This window comes from Giraffa tippelskirchi, chromosome 3 (assembly GCF_054371585.1).
Source record: "Giraffa tippelskirchi isolate mGirTip1 chromosome 3, T2T-mGirTip1v1.2.pri, whole genome shotgun sequence".
Classification (NCBI taxonomy): Eukaryota; Metazoa; Chordata; class Mammalia; order Artiodactyla; family Giraffidae; genus Giraffa; species Giraffa tippelskirchi.
This window is the reverse complement of record NC_137277.1, coordinates 84,077,351-84,098,572: the sequence shown is the minus strand read 5'-3', so window position 1 is coordinate 84,098,572 and position 21,222 is coordinate 84,077,351. Positions and strand designations below refer to the sequence as shown.

Below are 21,222 nucleotides of genomic sequence, written 5' to 3'. Positions count from 1 at the left end.
TCTACTGAAGATTAAATTCTCAAGTCTAAAAATATCTTAAAATATTAAAAATATCTTAATATTTTTGTTACTTATAAAGCACTGTAACCCATCCAATTTAAAATTACTTGTACACTTACAGTAAGATTTCCAAACCGGAGGTCTATATTCATCTGTATCTGAAAGAAAAAACAAATTAACATTACTGAATATTTGTATTTTAAATGAGTTATTTTAACCATTAATTTATTTAATATATATTTGTTGAGGTCTATTTGTCCTAGGCATTGTGCTAGGTACTAAAGGGTATTCAAAGATTTTCAGCCTTGGTCCTCCCTTCCTTGGAATAAAATTTCACAGAGATGTTTGAAGAAAATTATTGTTATTTATTCAACTGCTTATCACTTGAGAACACCAAGCTTAACTTTTACTGTTTTATCATCACTAAGGTAATAGTCAATAATATCTCTGGGCTTGACTCTATGATCATTCCACTGAAACATTCCTGATCTCACTGGAATTTTTCACTTTGGGAGGATGCCAGCAAAACTGGTTTTATTAACATTAGGAGAAAAGAACAGCAAGGTATGGAGCTTAGTTCTCATACATCCTGTGACAATCAAAACCAGGAAATGAGAAACACTTCAGTGAAGGTGAGTGTATCTAGGGAGCTACAAAGAACATGAGGTGAACATGTGCTCCCCAGGCCCATTCATCTCCCTCTGCTCGAATGTGGATTAGGAGTGTGAAGAGGCAGTGGAAAGTGATGGAAAGACAAGCGCATGAGGGAGAAAGGAGACAGGACAGGGCAGCCTGGCATTCTCATCTGTAAAGCACAGCTGAGGAGTAATCTTGCCAGCATGAAGCCATGCCTGCAAGGCCATGCAGCCAAACCAGCAGGCAGCATTTTGGTGTCGGGAGGTGTGGCCAGACACATCACCTGGCTCTGCTGGAATCCAACATAAATCCATTGAGGAGTCTGATCCTAAAAATCGTGGTCTCCAAGGAAATAAGGAAATTCACAGGAAGTCTACTGAGAAGGGTTAATCTTGAATATGTAGCTCATATTAAAATTGTCACAGACTGAAAACATTCAGCCCCCAAATCCCAACCTTTAAAATGCAATCTTACACTTCATTTTTGATGTGTTATCATAAACCACCACATGAATGCTTTGAATCAGAGGGCTACAGTAAGACTAACAATGATGGGCAAAAGGACATAAGAGGGAAATTCTACATCATGTAAAAATTACTTGACACCAGGAGAAGTTTTCATGTATGTTTTCTCAAAGAATGAATAAAAGTTGACATGAATAAATGAATGAAGTAATGCAGCAAATAGAATTGACTCTCATTATTCACAGTAGTTACATCCTACAACATCACCATACACACTGAATTAACCAACACTGAACCATTGCTCCTAAGGAAACAAGTTAGGTTCCTGTGAACCTCTGGTCACAATATTTTCATCAACCAATCAACATACAACTTTGCTTTCTGTGTATTTGTTTAAAGATACCTTATTAGTATATATTGTTGGTTCATAAACACTTAACTCACAGCCAACTACACTGTAACTTATGCCTCAAAGAAGCTTATCTGACATGTATTTTCTCCATAAGACACAACATTCCCTTTTTGCACTTTGGAACACCAGACAGAATTTTGACACTAGGGGCCATTTTAAAAAATAAAATCACCAATATAAAGCCACAAAAATGCAAAAAAAAAAAAAGTGGCATTAACTAGGTCCTGATAAGAACACTTGTTTACAGTATGAGAGCTGAAACACAGAAGGCAGAGTTGCCTTGCTCAGCCTCAGCTGGGAATATACAGGTCAGGCAACTCAATTTGCCACTCTATAAATGTTGGCAAATTACCATGAACGTGTCGCAAGTATTTATTTTAAAAGGGTTACAAATAAATGTTAGCAAGTAAGCAAATTTGCAAATACAGAATCAACAATAAGGAGGATTATCTGTATATGAATGAGTAGTTATTTAGGAAAACTACCATCTCAGGTAAACTCACCTAGGAATAATATAACATTAGGATGAAATATGACCTTAGCACAGTAATATATAGATCTACACATACTTACCTAGCTAGCGGGTGGGGGTGGGCATGTGGGTGTGTATGTTTGTAGGGTTAATTGTACCGATGTTTGTCTTAAAAAATAAATTATAATTAATTGAATTACATTTTTTATACGAGGAAAAATTTGCCTCTAAGCATTCAAGTCATTTAATGATTTCATCGATGCCATATGGATCCTGTTAAATTGCCATTCAATCCTAAGCCAGTTTGGGGTTTAATAGGAGAGTAGATGTTCACTCTCCCAGCATTTGGCCTGAAATATTCATGTGTGTGTCTCAGCCTTCTTGCCAGCATCCAAACAGCATGAACTGCAGTGATGAGGCACCTCCCGACCCACCGGTGGAAGACAGCACATGTAGCCAGGAAGAAAAGAGAAAAGGCACTCAACCAGGCTGAGACCCAGGGCAGTAAAGACTTGAACCTTGCGCCCAAGAAGAGGCCTAACTTTCGCCTTCAGTTCCTAGGAAGTAATTTTATTTGACTGGGATCCTTGGGCTAGTCAGAGAGTAACCATGTAACTTAGGGTGGGGTTTTAGGTCACACAGTGTCAGTCAACTTGGAGACCAAGTTCCACCCTGTGGGTGAGCCATCAATCATAAAACCCTCATTAGGAACTCTGAACTCAGGGACTGAGAGAGTGTCTTTGGTTGGAAATACTCCATGTGTCTCATCATACGTCAGTGCTGGAAGACAACGCATCCTGACTCCACAGAGGACAAGAGACGCTTGCATTCAGTCCTTCTTGTGGACCCTGACTTAGGTGCTTCTTTCTTTGGTGGATTTTAATCTGTATCTTTTCCCTGTAATAAATCACGACTCTCAGTATAATAGTGTTTAGTGAGTCCTATGAGTCCTTCTAGAGAATTATCAAACCCAAGGGTGATTTGAGGGAACCACCTCCCACTTGCAATTGGAGTCAGAAGTGAGAGAAGTGTTTGGGACTGTGCCCTATTACTTTGTAGTTGGCCCTAACTCCTTGCAAACCCTGTACAAGGTTGTGCCAATGAGCAGGCGACCCTGGAGATCACTTCCACTTTGGAGATGGTGAGAGAAAAAGAGGCTAATATTCAAAGTTCTGTCTCTGGGGGATTGTTTACCTGGTCCTAGATTGGATTTTTGGAGGGGAACATCAACCTTAGCTTGTTGTGTGACTTTAGGAAACTTACTACCTTTTTTCTTTATGTATAGAGTAATATCATCTAAAATGGGAATAGTAATAACACAGGTTTGTTGGAGGATTAAATTAGGTATCACACATTAAGCATCTTGCACTCAGGAGAACTTTAGTAAATGAGAATCCTCTCCAGCCTTCACCAAAAGTGAAGTTAAAAACATGATGATGTTACCATATTTGCCTCAGGGCATTGTCAATGATTTCACCTATGCATTCTTATTATTTTCATCTTGCCTGTACACCTACTGTATTATAGAAGACATTATTCAAGATGCTACAGATCACAGTTTTGTGGCCAAATAAAATGAGTATTTGGCAAATAACCAAGAAATACTGGGATTTAAGTTTGTGTTTCCTTTAATGCTAAAAGAAGTCTAATCATTAGTGACATTTAAAAACAGAATGTGGGTTTTGAAAGTCTTTTCCATATAAGCAAGGTGAAAAGACAGCCTTCAGAGTGGGAGAAAGTAATAGCAAATAAAACAACTGACAAAGAATTAATCTCCAAAATATACAAGCAGCTCATGCAGCTCAATACCAGAAAAATAAATGACCCAATCAAAAAATGAGCCAAAGAACTAAATAGACATTTCTCCAAAGAAGACATACAGATGGTTAACAAACACATGAAAATACGCTCAACATCACTCATTATCAGAGAAATGCAAATCAAAACCACAATGAGGTACCATCTCACACCAGTCAGAATGGCTGCTATCAAAAAGTCTGCAAACAATAAATGCTGGAGAGGGTGTGGAGAAAAGGGAACCCTCTTACACTGTTGGTGGGAAACACTGTTGCAAACTAGTACAGCCACTATGGAGAACAGTGTGGAGATTCCTTAAAAAGCTGAAAAAAGAACTGCCATACAACCCATCAATTCCACTGCTGGGCATACACACTGAGGAAACCAGAATTGAAAGAGATGTGTGTACCCCAATGTTCACTCCAGCACTGTGTACAATAGCTAGGATATGGAAGCAACCTAGATGTCCATCAGCAGACAAATGGATAAGAAAGTTGCGGTACATATACACAATGGAATATTACTCAGCTATTAAAAAGAACACAATTGAATTAGTTCTAATGAGGTGGCTGAAACTGGAGCTTATTATACAGAGTGAAGTAAGTCAGAAAGAAAAACACCAATACCGTATATTAACGCATATGTATGGAATTTAGAAACATGGTAACAACGACCCTATATGCAAGACAGCAATAGAGACACAGATATAAAGAACAGACTTTTGGACTCTGTGGGAGAAGGCAAGGGTGGGACGATTTGAGAGAAGAGCACTGAAACATGTATATTATCATCTGAGAAACAGATCACCAGTCCAAGTTCAATGCATGAAACAGGGCACTCAAAGCTGGTGCCCTGGGAGAACACAGAGGGATGGGATGGGGAGGGAGGGCGGAGGGGGGTTTGGGATGGGGGACACATGTACACCCGTGGCTGATTCATGTCAATGTACAGCAAAAACCACCACAATATTGTAATTAGCCTCCAATAAAAACAAACAAATTGATTTTTTTTTAAAAAAGCCTTTTCCTAGCAATCTTTTTTTCCAGTGTTAAGTGTAAACTGGTGCAAGATCTCTAAAAAACAACTGGCAATACATATCATGAGCCTTTAAAAGTGTGTAACAAGCATCTGTTAAGGCAGAGTAAATGAGATGCTCTTTGAAAAAGAACATTTAAAAATTATGACAGTCTTTCTTATGTCTAGGGGTGGAGATACTAGTTTACCGTGGTGTGGACCAGTTTTGTTGAACAAGGCAAAGGGTAGGTACCACCACCCTCAGGACTCAGGGCAAAGGGGCTCATTGGGAGGGGAAAGTTGCATGGTTTAGAAAAACATACCTTAGACTCTTAAATTAACTGCTAGAGTTGCTGAGACCAATTTTCTAGTATCCTAAATCCTTCTGGAAGGGAAGAAACATTACCCTCATCTTTGATTCCTCAGATTCAAATTTAAGAAATTATGTCATAGAAGAAACTTAGAGCCCAAACCAAGTTCTAATGGCAGGAAAAGGCAGAAACTCTTCCAAAAGAAAAATGACGTTGAAGATGAATTAATTGAAACTGGTGATCTAGAGTCACGAAATGGGCTTATGGATTTATTAGGAAGGACAGATACTGGCCCAGCATGAGGCCAAAGCCAGAAGTGTCTTTGACCTCAGCCTCCTTGACACATGGAACGTTCAGTATAAGAGTGTGAACAAACAAACTGCGATCTTGACCTCCAGTTGGGTTCACTACTTTGACTCGGGCCAAGTCTGACTAAAATGGATATCCTAGTAGCAGTCAGACAAGCAACTATCTATAAAACGCTGGACTTCAACACTGACAGAAAGTGATAAAGAGAAGGAAGGTAAGCAGTGTATAATTATACTTACTGAACTTCTCTTCTGGGTATTTGTAAGAGAATAGGACTACTTTGGGACTGAGTAAGCTCCATGAAGTTCAAACCTGGGGGAGGAGACTGCCTAAAGAGGAAGGTACTAAATTTCCTACTGAGGAAATGAGGAAAAAAATATGGGAGTATATTCGTTCCTTCTGCACCCTTTTTTTTTTTGGTCTGCACCCTTTTGACCCAGCAGTTCTATTTCTAGGAATTTATTGTAAAATAATTATGTATGTTAGGCAAATATTAATACAGAGGAATATCACTGAAATATTTCTTTTAAAACTAAAAAACCAGATTCAACCTAAATGCTTAACAATTAGAGACTGATGAAATCAATGATGATACGTAATAGTTTAAAGATACTTTGACTACATCAAGAAGATTTCACCTTTAATCTGTTAGAAAGTTTGACAGATATTTTAAATATTTTTAATCTTTTAAACCAGTGGCTCTCGGACTTTTTTGTTTCAAAAATGTGGATTCTAAGGAGCTTTCAATTTCTATTGATATTAACCATATTAGAAGTTAAAACAAATTTTAATAGCATATATTTGGTAATTTACTAAAAATAAAAAATTGGTTATATCCTAAACATTTTTATGAAAAACAACTTTAGTTTTCAAAACAAAAATTTGTTTTACATTTTGCACATCTCTCTACTATCTGGTATAAGTGAAGACAGCTGGTTTCTCCTATCTGCTTCTGTATTCAATCTCTTGTGGTACCACATGCCATGTACAGTTTAGAACATCCAACTAGCCACTTGTGAGAGAGGAGAATGAAAAAGGCAAATAATGCATTATTACTATTATTTAAAATACTTTTGACCTTGTGAAAACTCTGAAAAAACTTGGAGATTTGTAGGAGCCCCTAGAATGCGCTTTGAGAACAACTATTTCAAACCATGATTTCCTTGGCATATTTAGGACATGGGGTAGGGTAGGATAAGATACATTTTATCTAATAGAAGAAATATAAAAGTTAACTAAGACAGGAAAAGAGAGGAAATCATTAATTTCTTTAACGGATCAAAGTCCTTTCACCTTGTTCAAAGGAAGTTATCAAGAGCCTTCAGCTACAGGTCTCGAGGGCTCCCATCACCTTTTTTATTCTGTCAGAAAATCCACTCAGACCAAGCATTTAAACAGGACAGACCTCCATCTCTAGAGCATGACTGAGAATGACAGCCAGACAACCTATGACTCAGTGACAGCTAATTTTAAAACCACCTTAAAAAATTCAGGGACAGCTGCTTAAAATAATCTTAGCATGGTATAGATGAGAGCTTAAATTAAGTACATATCCACAAAATCCATTTTTCCCACTGTCTTTAAGTGTCAGTAATACTTTTCATTCACTACACAAAAGACAATTTTATATAAATATCAAATTACTGATTTTTGTTAAAATGTTAAAATAATTATAAAGTTTATGGCAGAAATTTTAAAATTATCAGAAAGTTTAATTCATTCAATAAATACATATTAGACAGCTTCTATGAGGAAGAATGTCAGTAACAGGGTAGGTCCAGATGTAGTTTATGCCTTTAAAGGCAATAAGCAAAACAGGATGGATATGATTAGTTACTAGTAAAGTAATATAATAAGAGTAATACATAATACTCTTATACATAATTACAGTTTTATAAACCATCATCTTGTCAAAATTGCTTGACAAGACTAGGCTCCAATAAGTATTTGCTGACCTGATTGATAAAAGAATGGAAGAGAAGAAGGAATCACTTTTGGCTAGAGTGTCAAGAAAGACAAACCAGAGGTGACATCATCTGACAATGGCTCTGAGGACAGAAGATTTTTAAAATATAGGGACCAAGGAAAGGAGACTGGAAATAAAAGAGAGCATAACATTCTAAACAGAGGGAACACAGTGAACAGGGCACAGAAGCAGGACAGTTCAGACAGTGTTTGAGAAACTGCGAAAATGCAGAGTGGCTAAAATAAAAGACACATTGAGAAAAGCTTGAGAGAGGCACTGGCGGGAATCTGCGCTGTGTGGTCCAGGAGGGCATCCATAAGTAATGACCACGTGTTTTCCTCTGCTTTGTGTATTAAATACTCAGATGTCTGAGAGAACACCATGGAATACCATTTATTGAGTCACAAGGTTAAATGTGCTTATAAATACCCTAATGTTCTGAATTTTTAGATTAATTTAAAACACTGTACAACTGAATTAAATATTTATACTCTCTCCAATTAGATCTTATTTAGGTCTCGTACATCTACAGATGTCACTGAAAATGACTGACCTTTGAAAATGTAAAAAAATTTATTTAATCTATTATACAGTTTTGTGAATCATTATATAATAGTTACGTCTTATGAATTCTTTGGCTTAGAATAATATTCCACTGATGAAGTTTAAACCTGCTTAACTTTTTATTTTAAAATATAAATAGTTCATTCTAAAACTATAAATTTAAGCTGTTTACTGTTTTAGGCTCAAAGCAAAAAGGCTTTTACAACTCTTTACTAATATGATGAATTTTCTCAACAAAGACTATGTTGCATTTTAAATGAGGTTTAGACTCACGACATATTCACACTCAAAAACTATGTGATTAATGTTTTAAAGCATGTTTCAGATTGCCTTTGGTTTGAAAATTAACAATGTAGAACTGTTTAAAAAAATGACACTTAACGGATAAGAAAAAGAGCCATTTTTCCTTTGAAATGAATACTCAACTTTCAACCTACTGGCAAGATTTCCTATCCTGTTTTCATCAGAAAATACAATGCATTAATGATTAATCCATACCTATTGTGTACCAAATTTTGGCCTACCAAAATAATGAGATGCTTGTGACCATAAAACTCTATTTTACTAATAAGTGATCTTTTAAAAGAATGAGGGCATAAAATTCACAATAAATACCAAATAATTACTACAGTTAATATTTGCAAGAGTCATAAAGAAAACTAACCTCTAAAAGAAACATATTTCTTGGAAAACAAAAGTTCACAGCAAAAATTTAAAGGCTTATGATAACATTCACAATTCTAAGGAAAAAACAAATAAAAAAGAGCTCTGCTAGGTTTCTAGGTAACTCATACCGACTAAATGTCTTTCCTAGAAGATGCTTCAAATCACAATGAAGTAAGCATTTTAACTAAAACAATTAATATTCATGCTGCAAAGTCATGGCCAAATCAGGTCAGTTAAATTCACCCTCAGAAGAAACAAAGTCCTTTAAAACTGCTCCAAGTTGAAAAGTGATGTGTCATGATAAAATTCTGACAGGAATAAACTATTTTTAAAACCAAAGATAATTGTTTTAATTCTTCAGAGAATAATGACCCAGAACTGTTAGTACGTGGGAAAGAAAAAAAAAAACACACAAAACCTCTGAGATTGTGCAGCTAGAGTGCTCACATGTTGCTTCATCAAAGATCTCCAAAAACAAATACTCTGCAAGTGCAGAGCTCAGCTCTTCAACCATGGACCCACAGCTTGGGCCAACAAAGCCTCCTACATTAAATGTGAGCCAAACTTGGAAATCTCTTTTGAAAACTCAAGCTTGGCCTTTAATTAAAGATCTAAGCAATGTTTCCTCTAACCAACTTGGCAGACCTAGCAAACAAACTACACAAACAAGGCCTTCTGCTTACTCCAATCTTTTCACTATACAGTATTCTTGGAACAAAAATCTATGCACAGGAACTAGGTCATTTAGCTCAATTCAAAGGTAATAAGGGCTGTCATTTTCCAACCTACGATTTCTCCTTCTAGACAAGGCATCTCTCTCTGAAGTTTTCTCTTTAAAAGGTTTGATCATTTCTCATCATGTTAACCTAACATATTGGCATATTAACAGAAAGTCCTCAGGCTCACTCAACACAAGGTTTCTAACAAGAACTTCAAGAAGAGACTTAACTCCTATCTGGCTTTCAAGGTGCCCAAATGGCTCCCATTTGGATTTTGTTAGATAAGTAGAAAAATTCACCTTTACTAACAAGATATAGTCCCCAAAACTCTCCACCACAAAACACAGAATACACAAACTCAACGAATGTGATAGAGTATATACTCTTCTACTCGATTTCTCTGCATCCCACATATCTAAAATCAAACTGCAATAAATCGTTCAAGAAATCCTTGTAATTCTACATCTGTAAGAGAGTATATACCATATGATATATACATTTTACCAAACACACAAAGAATACACCTGGGGAACACTTTTTCCAAAGTCAACAACTTAAGACTTTTAATCACCTAGAGCACTTGAAATAACAGATATTAAAAATATAACCATGACAACTCTTCACAGAATTTTTATTTTTATAAATACAAGTTCTAGAAAACACATTTAGTGGAGATCTTAGTTAAGAAGCATAACTCAGTTGTCTCAAACGCCCTCAATTCCTTCAATACCCTTGTTCTTTTCTTAATGGAAAAGTTGCGAACAACATTTCTTCTAATTGTTGTTCATACTTTGGGACAAATCATTCCTGATCCATAGGTCAAGATTTCCCATTGCTTTAAATATACAGTTTTGTAGCAATATCTCACTAGGATCCTTGCCCTTGGGAAAGCAATCTATCACCATATTCTTAGCCTTCAGTTCAGTTCAGTCGCTCAGTCGTGTCCAATTCTTTGCGACCCCATGAACCACAGCACACCAGGCCTCCCTGTCCATCACTAACTCCCTAAGTCCACCCAAACCCATGTCCATAGAGTTGGTGATGCCATCCAGCCATCTCATCCTCTGTCATCCCCTTCTCCTCCTGCCCCCAATCCTTCCCAGCATCAGGGTCTTTTCCAATGAGGCAGCTCTTTGCATGAGGTGGCCAAAGTACTGGAGTTTCAGTTTCAACATCAGTCCTTTCAATGAACACCCAGGATGGACTGGTTGGATCTCCTTGCAGTCCAAGGGACTCTCAAGAGTCTTCTCCAACACCACAGTACAAAAGCATCAATTCTTCGGCGCTCATCTTTCTTTATATTCCAACTCTCACATCCATACATGACCTCTGGAAAAACCATAGTCTTGACTAGATGGACCTTTGTTGGCAAAGTAATGTCTCTGCTTTTTAATATGCTATCTAGGTTGGTGATAACTTTCCTTCCAAGGAGTAAGCGTCTTTTAATTTCATGGCTGCAGTCACCATCTGCAGTGATTTTGGAGCCCTAAAAAATAAAGTCAGCCACTGTTTCCACTGTTTCCGCATCTATCTGCCATGAAGTGATGGGACCAGATGCCACGATCTTAGCTTTCTGAATGTTGAGCTTTAAGCCAACTTTTTCACTCTCCTCTTTCACTTTCATCAAGAGGCTCTTTAGTTCTTCTTCACTTTCTGCCATAAAAGTAAAAGTGACGCCTCTCACTCGTGTCCGACTCTTTGTGACCCCATGGACACCAGGCTCCTCCGTCCATGGGATTTTCTAGGCATGAGTACTGGAGTGGATTGCCATTTCTTTCTCCAGGGAATCTTCCCGACCCAGGGATTGAACCCAGGTCTCCTGCATTGTAGACAGTCGCTTTACCATCTGAGCCACCAGGGAAGTCCATAAAGGTGGTGTCATCTGCATATCTGAGGTTTACTGATATTTCTCCCAGTAATCTTGATTCCAGCTCGTGCTTCCTTCAGCCCAGCGTTTCTCATGATGTACTCTGCATAGAAGTTAAATAAGCAGGGTGACAATATACAGCCTTGACGTACTCCTTTTCCTATTTGGAACTAGTCTGTTGTTCCATGTCCAGTTCTAACTGTTACTTCCTGACCTGCCTACAGGTTTCTCAAGAGGCAGGTCAGGTGGTCTGGTATTCCCATCTCTTAAAGAATTTTCCACAGTTTATTGTGATCCACACAGTCAAAGGCTGAATGTGCGTTATTTTTTAACACAGATTCATAGAACAGTCAGGATTCCACAATGCCAGCAAGCCATCTTTCAAAGTCTTGCCTTACATTAATTACTGTTTTCAAGTTTTATCAAGAGGACAGTCACTCAGAAAACAGGATACATTAACCCTTAAATTGAACTCTATGGGAGAAAGATAGGTAATGTTTATTACCAATATTTTGATATCATAGATAAGTAAAGTGGGAAAAGGTCACATTCCTCCCTCATCTTATCACTGATAATTTTCAAATGTGCTTCTTTTAAACTAAACTTCTCTGGGAAAACCAATCCGAGTCTCTCTCTTTCTCAAACACACACACAAAATGGATTCTGAAGAATACAGAAAAGTTTGCTTTAGTTCGATGCATGATACAGGGTGCTCGGGGCTGGTGTACCAGGATGACCCGGAGGGATGGGATGGGGAGGGAGGTGAAAGGGGGGTTCTGGAAGGGGAAAACATGTACACCCATGGTGGATTCATGTCAGTGTATGGCAAAACAAATACAATATGGTAAAGTTAAAAAACAGATAAATAAACTAAGGAAAAAAAAAAAGTTTGCTTTAGATCACAGGATGTGGAGCCAAATGTGGAAAAAGGCGGTTCACAGCTGTAGGAAGAAAACAGAGTCAGATATGGAAATAATAATGTATAAGCCACAAATGAGCATAGTTGGATAATTTTAAGCACATGCTAGATGTCCCAAGGTATAATAAAATGCTCAGGATATTTTAATCAACAGTGCTTTGACTGTGCACATGACAGTGCACATGACAGTATGGGCTGCCAAGATGCAAAAACTCTTTGGAAATGAGAACTTGTGCTTCAAATTGATAGGTAATCTATGCTTCTTCCTTTGAGAGCAGAACCCAGGGCATGAAAAAATCTGGGGCTGTGGTCTCTCCTGCCAACAGTTGCAGCCAGCAAGCCCCAAAATGAACATGTAATGGATCTCTTTGTCTCAAAGAAGCTCCTTCTGTGTGGGGACATGAGGAGCAACTAACTCAAAGTACCACAGGAACAAAGATTCACCCTTCTCAATCCTCAAAATCTGAGTTCTTTGAAGAGTGAAAATATTTTTATAACTCATTTGGTCACAAACTCTAATCCAACCTGAACCTAAGAGTGTTTTAATAGCTCTTTATAACTCATTTGATGGCAAAAACCTCACCTGAACAGATGTGAGAATATTTAGTCCTTATTTACTACATGGAGTGTGACTGCACTTGTTTCACTGAAGAAATACTATTGTGGCTCAGACATTAAAATATAAAATGCATTACCTTTCTAAAATCTGAAAAATTCTGAATTCTAACATACATTTGTTACCAAGAGTTTTGGATAAAGGATTCCAGATCCACTATTCTTATTAATATCACAGCTAATCATGTTACAACATGAAGTCAGAATATGATACTCTCCCGCTAGATTCTCTCCAATGGTTTCCTGTCTTCACAATAGTCTACGACAGCAGTCCCTGACCATTTTGGCACCAGGGACTGGTCTTATGGAAGACAATTCTTCCATGGATTAGGGATGAGGGGGATGGTTCAAGTGCACTACATTTACTGTGCATTTTATTTCTATTATTATTATACCAGTTCCACCTCAGGTCATCAGCCATCAGATCTTAGAGGTTGGGGACCCCTGGTCTACAAAACTGCTATGCAAAGAAGACCACAACACTGACATCACCTGGTAAGCCACTAAAAATGCAGAACTGCAAGACCCAACTCTCATCTCTGAATCAGAATCTGCAGTTTCACAAGATCCCTAGGTGACGTGCATGCACCTGAATGCCCAGAAGCACTGACCTCTAAGACCCTAGCTGATTTGTCCTTCTTATTTTATAGAGTTCATCTCCTACTTCTCTCCCCCTCACCCACTCTTGGACAGTCGCTCTGGTTTCCTTGCCATTCATCAAATACACAAGGAAACTCCCACCTAGCTGTTCCCTGGGACTGGAATGCTCTCCCCAAAAGAATCTCTGTTGACTTGCTCCTTTACCTCCTTCAATTCTTCCTCAGAAGTCACCCTCAAAGTGATGCCTTCCCTGTCACCCTAACTAAAATGCTCAAATCCCCCTGACAATTTACATTCTCTTCTGTTTTCATTGATTGTCATTGTATTCTTTCTCTTTAGTCCGTGTCAATACCTAAAATAGTTACATTTTGCCAAATTGTGTTGGTTTTGTTTGTCTCTTTCCACTAGAATGCAAACTTCAAGAAGGCAGGGATTCTTTTGCCTGTTTTTCACACTGTTTTATCCTTAATGCCTAGAACAGCAATTCCTGGTGTGGTTTGTAGATCTCTGTGGATCACTGAGGCTCTTTTAGGGGGTACACAAGGTCAAGACTATTTTCATAATTATACTAAGAAAGGTGCCTTTTTCACTGCACTGACGTTTACACTTGTAGTGCCAAAGCTCTGGTAGGTAAAAGAGCTGGTGCTTCAGCACAGAACAATGCAGGGGCACAAAACTACATCATAGTTTTTAAAAAGAATTCAGTTTCACTTGGGAATGTCCCTGAACACTTGCTTCTTCAATCTTGACCTCTGTGTACACGCCTTTGAGATGAAATGGGAAGTACGCATAGGGTATATCTGCTGCTCACTGCAGTGTGACACTGTCTTGAGGAAAAGTACACATGAGATCATACAAGTTATGAGCTGGACTAGCTCTAATTTTCACAGACACCATTTCACTGGAAAGAATAACTAACAAACAATGACTATTCAGACTTGAGTATTAGACATCTATTTTCTTCAAAATGAACAATGTGAGCTTGTCACTTTGAGGAAAATAACGCAAAAGAGTCATAAAAATCCAAGCCTTCAAATGAAAATGAGAGTTTAGGGAAACTGGTGTTAATATTTAAAGACTTCTGTGATGAGATCGAGGGATATTAAAGACTGTGATTTATTAATACATTGTACAATGAAATCAAGCATGTATCCGCTGATACTTTTTAAGTTGTTTGTCTTTATACTTAGAAATGTCTCTTAATAGTAGGCACCTGGTGGCTCAGATGGTAAAGAATCTGCCTGCAACGCAGGAGACCTGTGTTCAATCCCTGGGTTGGGAAGATACCCTGGAGAAGGAAATGGCAATCCACTCCAGTATTCTTGCCAGGAGAATCCCAAGGACAGAGGAGCCTGGCAGGCTATATAGTCCATGGGGTCACAAAGAGTCAGACACAACTGAGCAACCATCACTCACTCACAATGAAATGGGTTAAATTTTGAAAGATTTGTATAACTCAATGAGCAAATATTTTTGAAAAGACAAATGCATGTCTTTTCAAAATCTCACACAGGTAAAAGATCCAATCAAAGCACAAGACAGGACAGGAGATTTTAATGTAATAAGAGTACATAACGTTCATTGACATGGTTTCAAAGTCTACGTTACAACTGACCTTTATTTAGAAACTATCACTCATTAAGTTTTATAGTCATATCAAAGACTATCTATACCTATTTGAAAAGATTATTAAAATACTCCCCTTTTCAATTACATATCTGTTATGAGACCAGATTTTCTTAATACACTCCAATCAAAACATATTACAACCGATGATAGCAGGTATGGGCTTTCTACTTTTAAGCTAGACATAAAAAAACTGTAAAAATGTAAAAGAATTCCACTCTTCTCACTATCTTAAAAATAATTTTTTTCATAAAATTTTATTTATGCTAACATGTAATATACTCTTATTTTTAAACCAAAAGATAAATTTTAAATTTGTTTTATTTTCAAATTACTGTAAATGGCAATATATATAACCCACATAAACAAATGTTCCTCAATAATGTTTAAGTATGTAAATGGGTCCTGAGATGGGTGCTGAGCTCTTGTTAAATACTTTTACATTTATTTATGCCTCCCAAAAGCCTTATAAAGTATGTATTATTGCTATCACCATTTGATAGGTGAGAAAACTAGTACTTGAAAAAGATCGAGGCAGTTGTTTAAAGTCACAAGTAGCAGTCAATATTAGGTGACTTCAGATTTCACGTTCCTAACCATTACTGACACTGAAATAAAGGCATTCTGGGTTAGAAACAAGGCAAACAGTGCAAAGCCTGGTGACGACTTCAAAAATATCAAAGCATAAGCAGCAGCCAAAATACAAAGCCAAATGTGTGGGGATAGAAGAAAGGCAATCCAAGGAGGTTCATATGAGTAGAAGAAAGATCAGAATAACTTCTCAGAGGCAGAATCAGATGTTTGAGAAAGTATTTCAAGTATAGTTCACAAGATTACAACCACCACCACTAGGCTGAAGAATAGACAAAGACTCCATTTTTAAAACAAACTTCATATATATATATTTTATAATTTTTGTGAATTTTTTTTAATATTGTATTTTTGAAAATCTTACCTCTAGATTTTTAATCTTTACTTTTTGGTATTTGTTATCAACTTTGTATCTTTAAGAACCCAATCTTCAGTACCCATTTTTACTTGGGAGCGAGATCACTGGCTTGATTGCTCTCTTCCCCTTTTGACTCTCCTTTTTCTCCACCAGGTCGCCTCTATCTCCTCCTCCCCCTTCTCTTCTCTACCCAACCCTGTGAATCTCTTTGTGTGTTCTTGGCTGTGGAGAACACTTAGGGAACTGATTGCTGGCTGGATATATGTCTCTTCCCTTTTGATTCCCCCTTTTCTCCTCCTGGCCACCTCTGTCTCCTTCCTCCCTCTTCTCTTCTCTGTGTAACTCCGTGAACATCTCTAAGGGATCCAGACTGTGGAGAGCACATAAGGAAGTGATTACTGGCTAGCTTGCTCTCTCCCCTTTTGATTCCCCTCTTCTCCTCCTGGTCACCTCTATCTCCCTCCTCCCTCTTCTCTTCTCCATGTAACTCTGTGAACCTCTCTGGGCGTCCCTCACTGTGGAGAAACTTTTCATCATTAACCTAGGTGTTTTATCATCCATGCTGTATAGATGGAGAAGTCTTTAGGCTACCGTAAGAATAAGACTGAAAACCAGAGGCAGGAGGCTTAAGTCCAAATCCTGAGAACACCAGAGAACTCCTGAATCCAGGAAGCATTAATCGATAGAAGCTCATCAAACGCCTTCATACCTACACTGAAACCAAGCACCACCCAAGGGCCAACAAATTCCAGAGTAAGATATACCACACAAATTCTCCAGCAACACACGAACATAGCCCTGAGCTTCAATAAACAGGCTGCCCAAAGTCACACCAAACCCAATGACATCTCAAAACTAATTACTGGACACTTCATTGCACTCCAGAGAGAAGAAATCCAGCTTCACCCACCAGAACACTGACACAAGCTTCCCCAACCAGGAAACCTTGACAAGCCACCCGTCCAATCCCACCCACAGCGAGGAACCTTCACAAAAAAGAGGAACCACAAACTGCCAGAATACAGAAAGGCCACCCCAAACACAGCAATATAAACAAGATGAAAAGGCAGAGAAATACCCAGCAGGTAAAGGAACAGAATAAATGCCCACCAAATCAAACAAAAGAGGAAGAGATAGGGAATCACCTGATAAAGAATTCCAAATAATGATAGTGAAAATGATCCAAAATCTTGAAAACAAATTGGAGTTACAGATAAATAACCTAGAGACAAGGATCGAGAAGATGCAAGGAAGGTTTAACAAGGACCTAGAAGAAATAAAAAAGAGTCAATATACAATGAATAATGCCATAAATTGATATCAAAAACACTCTGAAGGGAACAACAGTAGAATAACAGAGGCAGAAGATAGGATAAGTGAGGTAGAAGATAGAATGGTAGAAATAAATGAAACAGAGAGGAAAAAAGAAAAAAGAATTAAAAGAAATGAGGACAACCTCAGAGACCTCTGGGACAATGTTAAACGCACCAACATTCAAATCACAGGAGTCGCAGAAGAAGAAGACAAAAAGAAAGACCACGAGAAAATACTTGAGGAGATAATAGTTGAAAACTTCCCTAAAGTGGGGAAGGAAATAATCACCTAAGTCCAAGAAACCCAGAGAGTCCCAAACAGGATAAACCCAAGGCAAAACACCCCAAGACACATATTAATCAAAGTCAACAAAGTTAACATATTAATCAAGTTCCTTTGATCAAACACAAAGAACAAATATTAAGAGCAGCAAGGGAAAGACAACAAATAACACACAAGGGGATTCCCATAAGGATAACAGCTGATCTTTCAATAGAAACTCTTCAGGCCAGAAGGGAATGGCAGGACATACTTAAAGTGATGAAAGAAAATAATCTACAGCCCAGATTACTGTACCCAGCAAGGATCTCATTCAAATATGAAGGAGAAATCAAAAGCATTGCAGACAAGCAAAAGCTGAGAGAATTCAACACCACCAAACCAGCTCTCCAACAAACGCTAAAGGATCTTCTCTAGACAGGAAACAGAGAAAGGGTATATAAACTCGAACCCAAAACAATAAAGTAAATGGCAACGGGATCATAGTCATCAATAATTACCTTAAATGTAAGTGGGTTGAATGTCCCAACCAAAAGACAAAAACTGGCTGAACGGATACAAAAACAAGATCCCTATATATGTTGTCTACAAGAGACCCACCTCAAAACAAGGGACACATACAGACTGAAAGTGAAGGGCTTGTAAAAGATATTCCATGCAAATAGAGACCAAAAGAAAGCAGGAGTAGCAATACTCATATCAGATAAAATAGACTTTAAAACAAAGGCGGTGAAAAGAGACAAAGATGGACACTACATAATGATCAAAGGATCAATCCAAGAAGAAGATGTAAGAATTATAAATATATATGCACCCAACATAGGAGCATCACAATATGTAAGGCAAATGCTAACAAGTATGAAAGGGGAAATTAACAATAACACAATAATAGTGGGAGACTTTAATACCCCACTCACACCTATGGACAGATCAACCAAACAGAAAATTAACAAGGAAACACAAGCTTTAAATGATACAATAGACAAGTTAGACCTAATTGATATCTATAGGACATTTCACCACAAAACAATGAATTTCACCTTTTTCTCAAGCGCATACGGAACCTTCTCCAGAATAGATCACATCCTGGGCCATAAATCTAGTCTTGATAAATTCAAAAAAATTGAATTCATTCCAAGCATCTTTTCTGACCACAATGCAATGCAGTAAGATTAGAAGTCAATTACAGGAGAAAAACTATTAAAAATCCCAACATATGGAGGCTGAACAACATGCTGCTGAATAACCAATAAATCACAAAAGAAATCAAAAAATAAATCAAAACATGCATAGAAATGAATGAAAATGAAAACACAACAACCCAAAACCTATGGGACACTGCTAAGGGGAAAGTTCATAGCAATACAGGCTTACCTCAAGAAACAAGAAAAAAGTCAAATAAATAACCTAACTCTACACCTAAAGCAACTAGAAAAGGAAGAAATGAAGAACCTCAGGGTTACTAGAAGGAGAGAAATCTTAAAAATTAGGGCAGAAATAAATGCAAAAGAAACAAAAGAGATCATAGCAAAAATCAACAAACCAAAAGCTAGTTCTTTGAGAAGATAAATAAAATTGACAAGCCATTAGCCAGACTCATCAAGAAAAAAAGGGAGAAGAATCAAATCAACAAAATTAGAAATGAAAATGGAGAGATCACAACAGATAACACAGAAATACAAAGGATCATAAGAGACTATTATCAGCAACTATATGCAAATAAAATGGACAAGTTGGAAGAAATGGACAAACTCTTAGAAAAGTACAACTTTACAAAACTGAACCAGGAAGAAATAGAAAATCTTAACAGACCCATCACAAGCACGGAAATTGAAACTGTAATCAGAAATCTTCCAACAAACTAAAGCCCAGGACCAGATGGCTTCACAGCTGAATTCTACCAAAAATTTAGAGAAGAGCTAACACCTATCCTACTCAAACTCTTCCAGAAAATTGCAGAGGAAGGTAAACTTCCGAACTCATTCTATGAGGCCAACATCACCCTAATACCAAAACCTGGCAAAGATACCACAAAAAAAGAAAACTACAGGCCAATATCACTGATGAACATAGATGCAAAAATCCTTAACAAAACTCTAGCAAACAGAATCCAACAACATATTAAAAAGATCATACATCATGACCAAAGTGGGCTTTATCCCAGGGATGCAAGGATTCTTCAATATCTGCAAATCAATCAATGTAATACACCACATTAACAAATTGAAAAATAAAAACCATATGATTATTTCAATAGATGCAGAGGAAGCCTTTGACAAAATTCAACACCCATTTATGGTAAAAACCCTCCAAAAAGCAGGAATAGAAGGAGTATACCTCAACATAATAAAAGCTATATATGACAAACCCACAGCAAACATTATCCTAAATGGTAAAAATTGAAAGCATTTCCCCTAAAGTCAGGAACAAGACAAGGGTGCCCACTCTCACCACTACTATTCAACATATAGTTTTGGAAGTTTTGGCCACAGCAATCAGAGCTGAAAAAGAAATAAAAGGAATTCAGTTTGGAAAAGAAGAAGTAAAACTCTCACTGTTTGCAGATGACATGATCCTCTACATAGAAAACCCTAAAGACTCCACCAGAAAATTACTAGAGCTAATCAATGAACATAGTAAAGTTGCAAGATATAAAATCAAGACACAGAAATCCCTTGCATTTCTATACACCAACAATGAGAAAACAGAAAGAGAAATTAAGGAAACAATTCCATTCACCATTGCAATGAAAAGAATAAAATACTTAGGAATAGATCTACCTAAAGAAACAAAAGACCTATATATAGAAAACTATAAAACAGTCATGAAAGAAATCAAAGAGGACACAAATAGATGGAGAAATATACCGTGTTCATGGATCAAAAGAATCAATATAGTGAAAATGAGTATACTACCCAAAGCAATCTATAGATTCAATGCAATCCCTATCAAGCTACCAATGGTATTTTTCACAGAACTAGAACAAATAATGTCACAATTTGTATGGAAATTCAAAAAACCTCGAATAGCCAAAGCAATCTTGAGAAAGAAGAATGGAACTGGAGGAATCAACCTGCCTGACCTCAGCCTCTACTACAAAGCCACAGTCATCAAGACAGTATGGTACTGGCACAAAGACAGAAATATAGATCAATGGAACAAAATAGAAAGCCCAGAGATAAATCCACACACCTATGGACACCTTATATTTGACAAAGGAGGCAAGAATATACAATGGAGAAAAGACAATCTCTTTAACAAGTGGTGCTGGGAAAACTGGTCAACCACTTGTAAAAGAATGAAACTAGAACACTCTCTAACACCATACACAAAAATAAACTCAAAATGGATTAAAGACCTAAACGTAAGACCAGAAACTATAAAACTCCTAGAGGAAAACATAGGCAAAACACTCAACGACATAAACCACAGCAGGATCCTCTATGACCCACCTTCCAGAATATTGGAAATAAAAGCAAAAATAAACAAATGGGACCTAATTAGAATTAAAAGCTTCCGCACAACAAAGGAAACTATAAGCAAGGTGAAAAGACAGCCTTCAGAATGGGAGAAAATAATAGCAAATGAAGCAACAGACAAAGAATTAATCTCAAAAATATACAAGCAACTCCTGCAGCTCAATTCCAGAAAAATAAACGACCCAATCAAAAAGTGGGCCAAAGAACTGAACAGACATTTTTCCAAAGAAGACATACAGATGGT

The 21,222-nt window shown here is 37.4% G+C and overlaps 1 protein-coding gene across 5 annotated transcripts in view; it reads right to left on the bottom strand.

Moving 5' to 3' along the window:
- Positions 1 to 21,222, bottom strand: part of CHN1 (chimerin 1) — a 217,828-nt gene that overhangs the window by 163,342 nt on the left and 33,264 nt on the right. For all 5 annotated transcript variants that reach the window (XM_081585406.1, XM_081585401.1, XM_081585405.1 and 2 more), the window contains exon 3: positions 120 to 158. Coding sequence is in view for 2 of the 5 variants with exons in the window: in XM_081585401.1 (XP_081441527.1) it covers positions 120 to 158 (39 nt within the window). In the remaining 3 variants the exon portion in view is untranslated. The remainder of the gene's footprint in view (positions 1 to 119; positions 159 to 21,222) is intronic.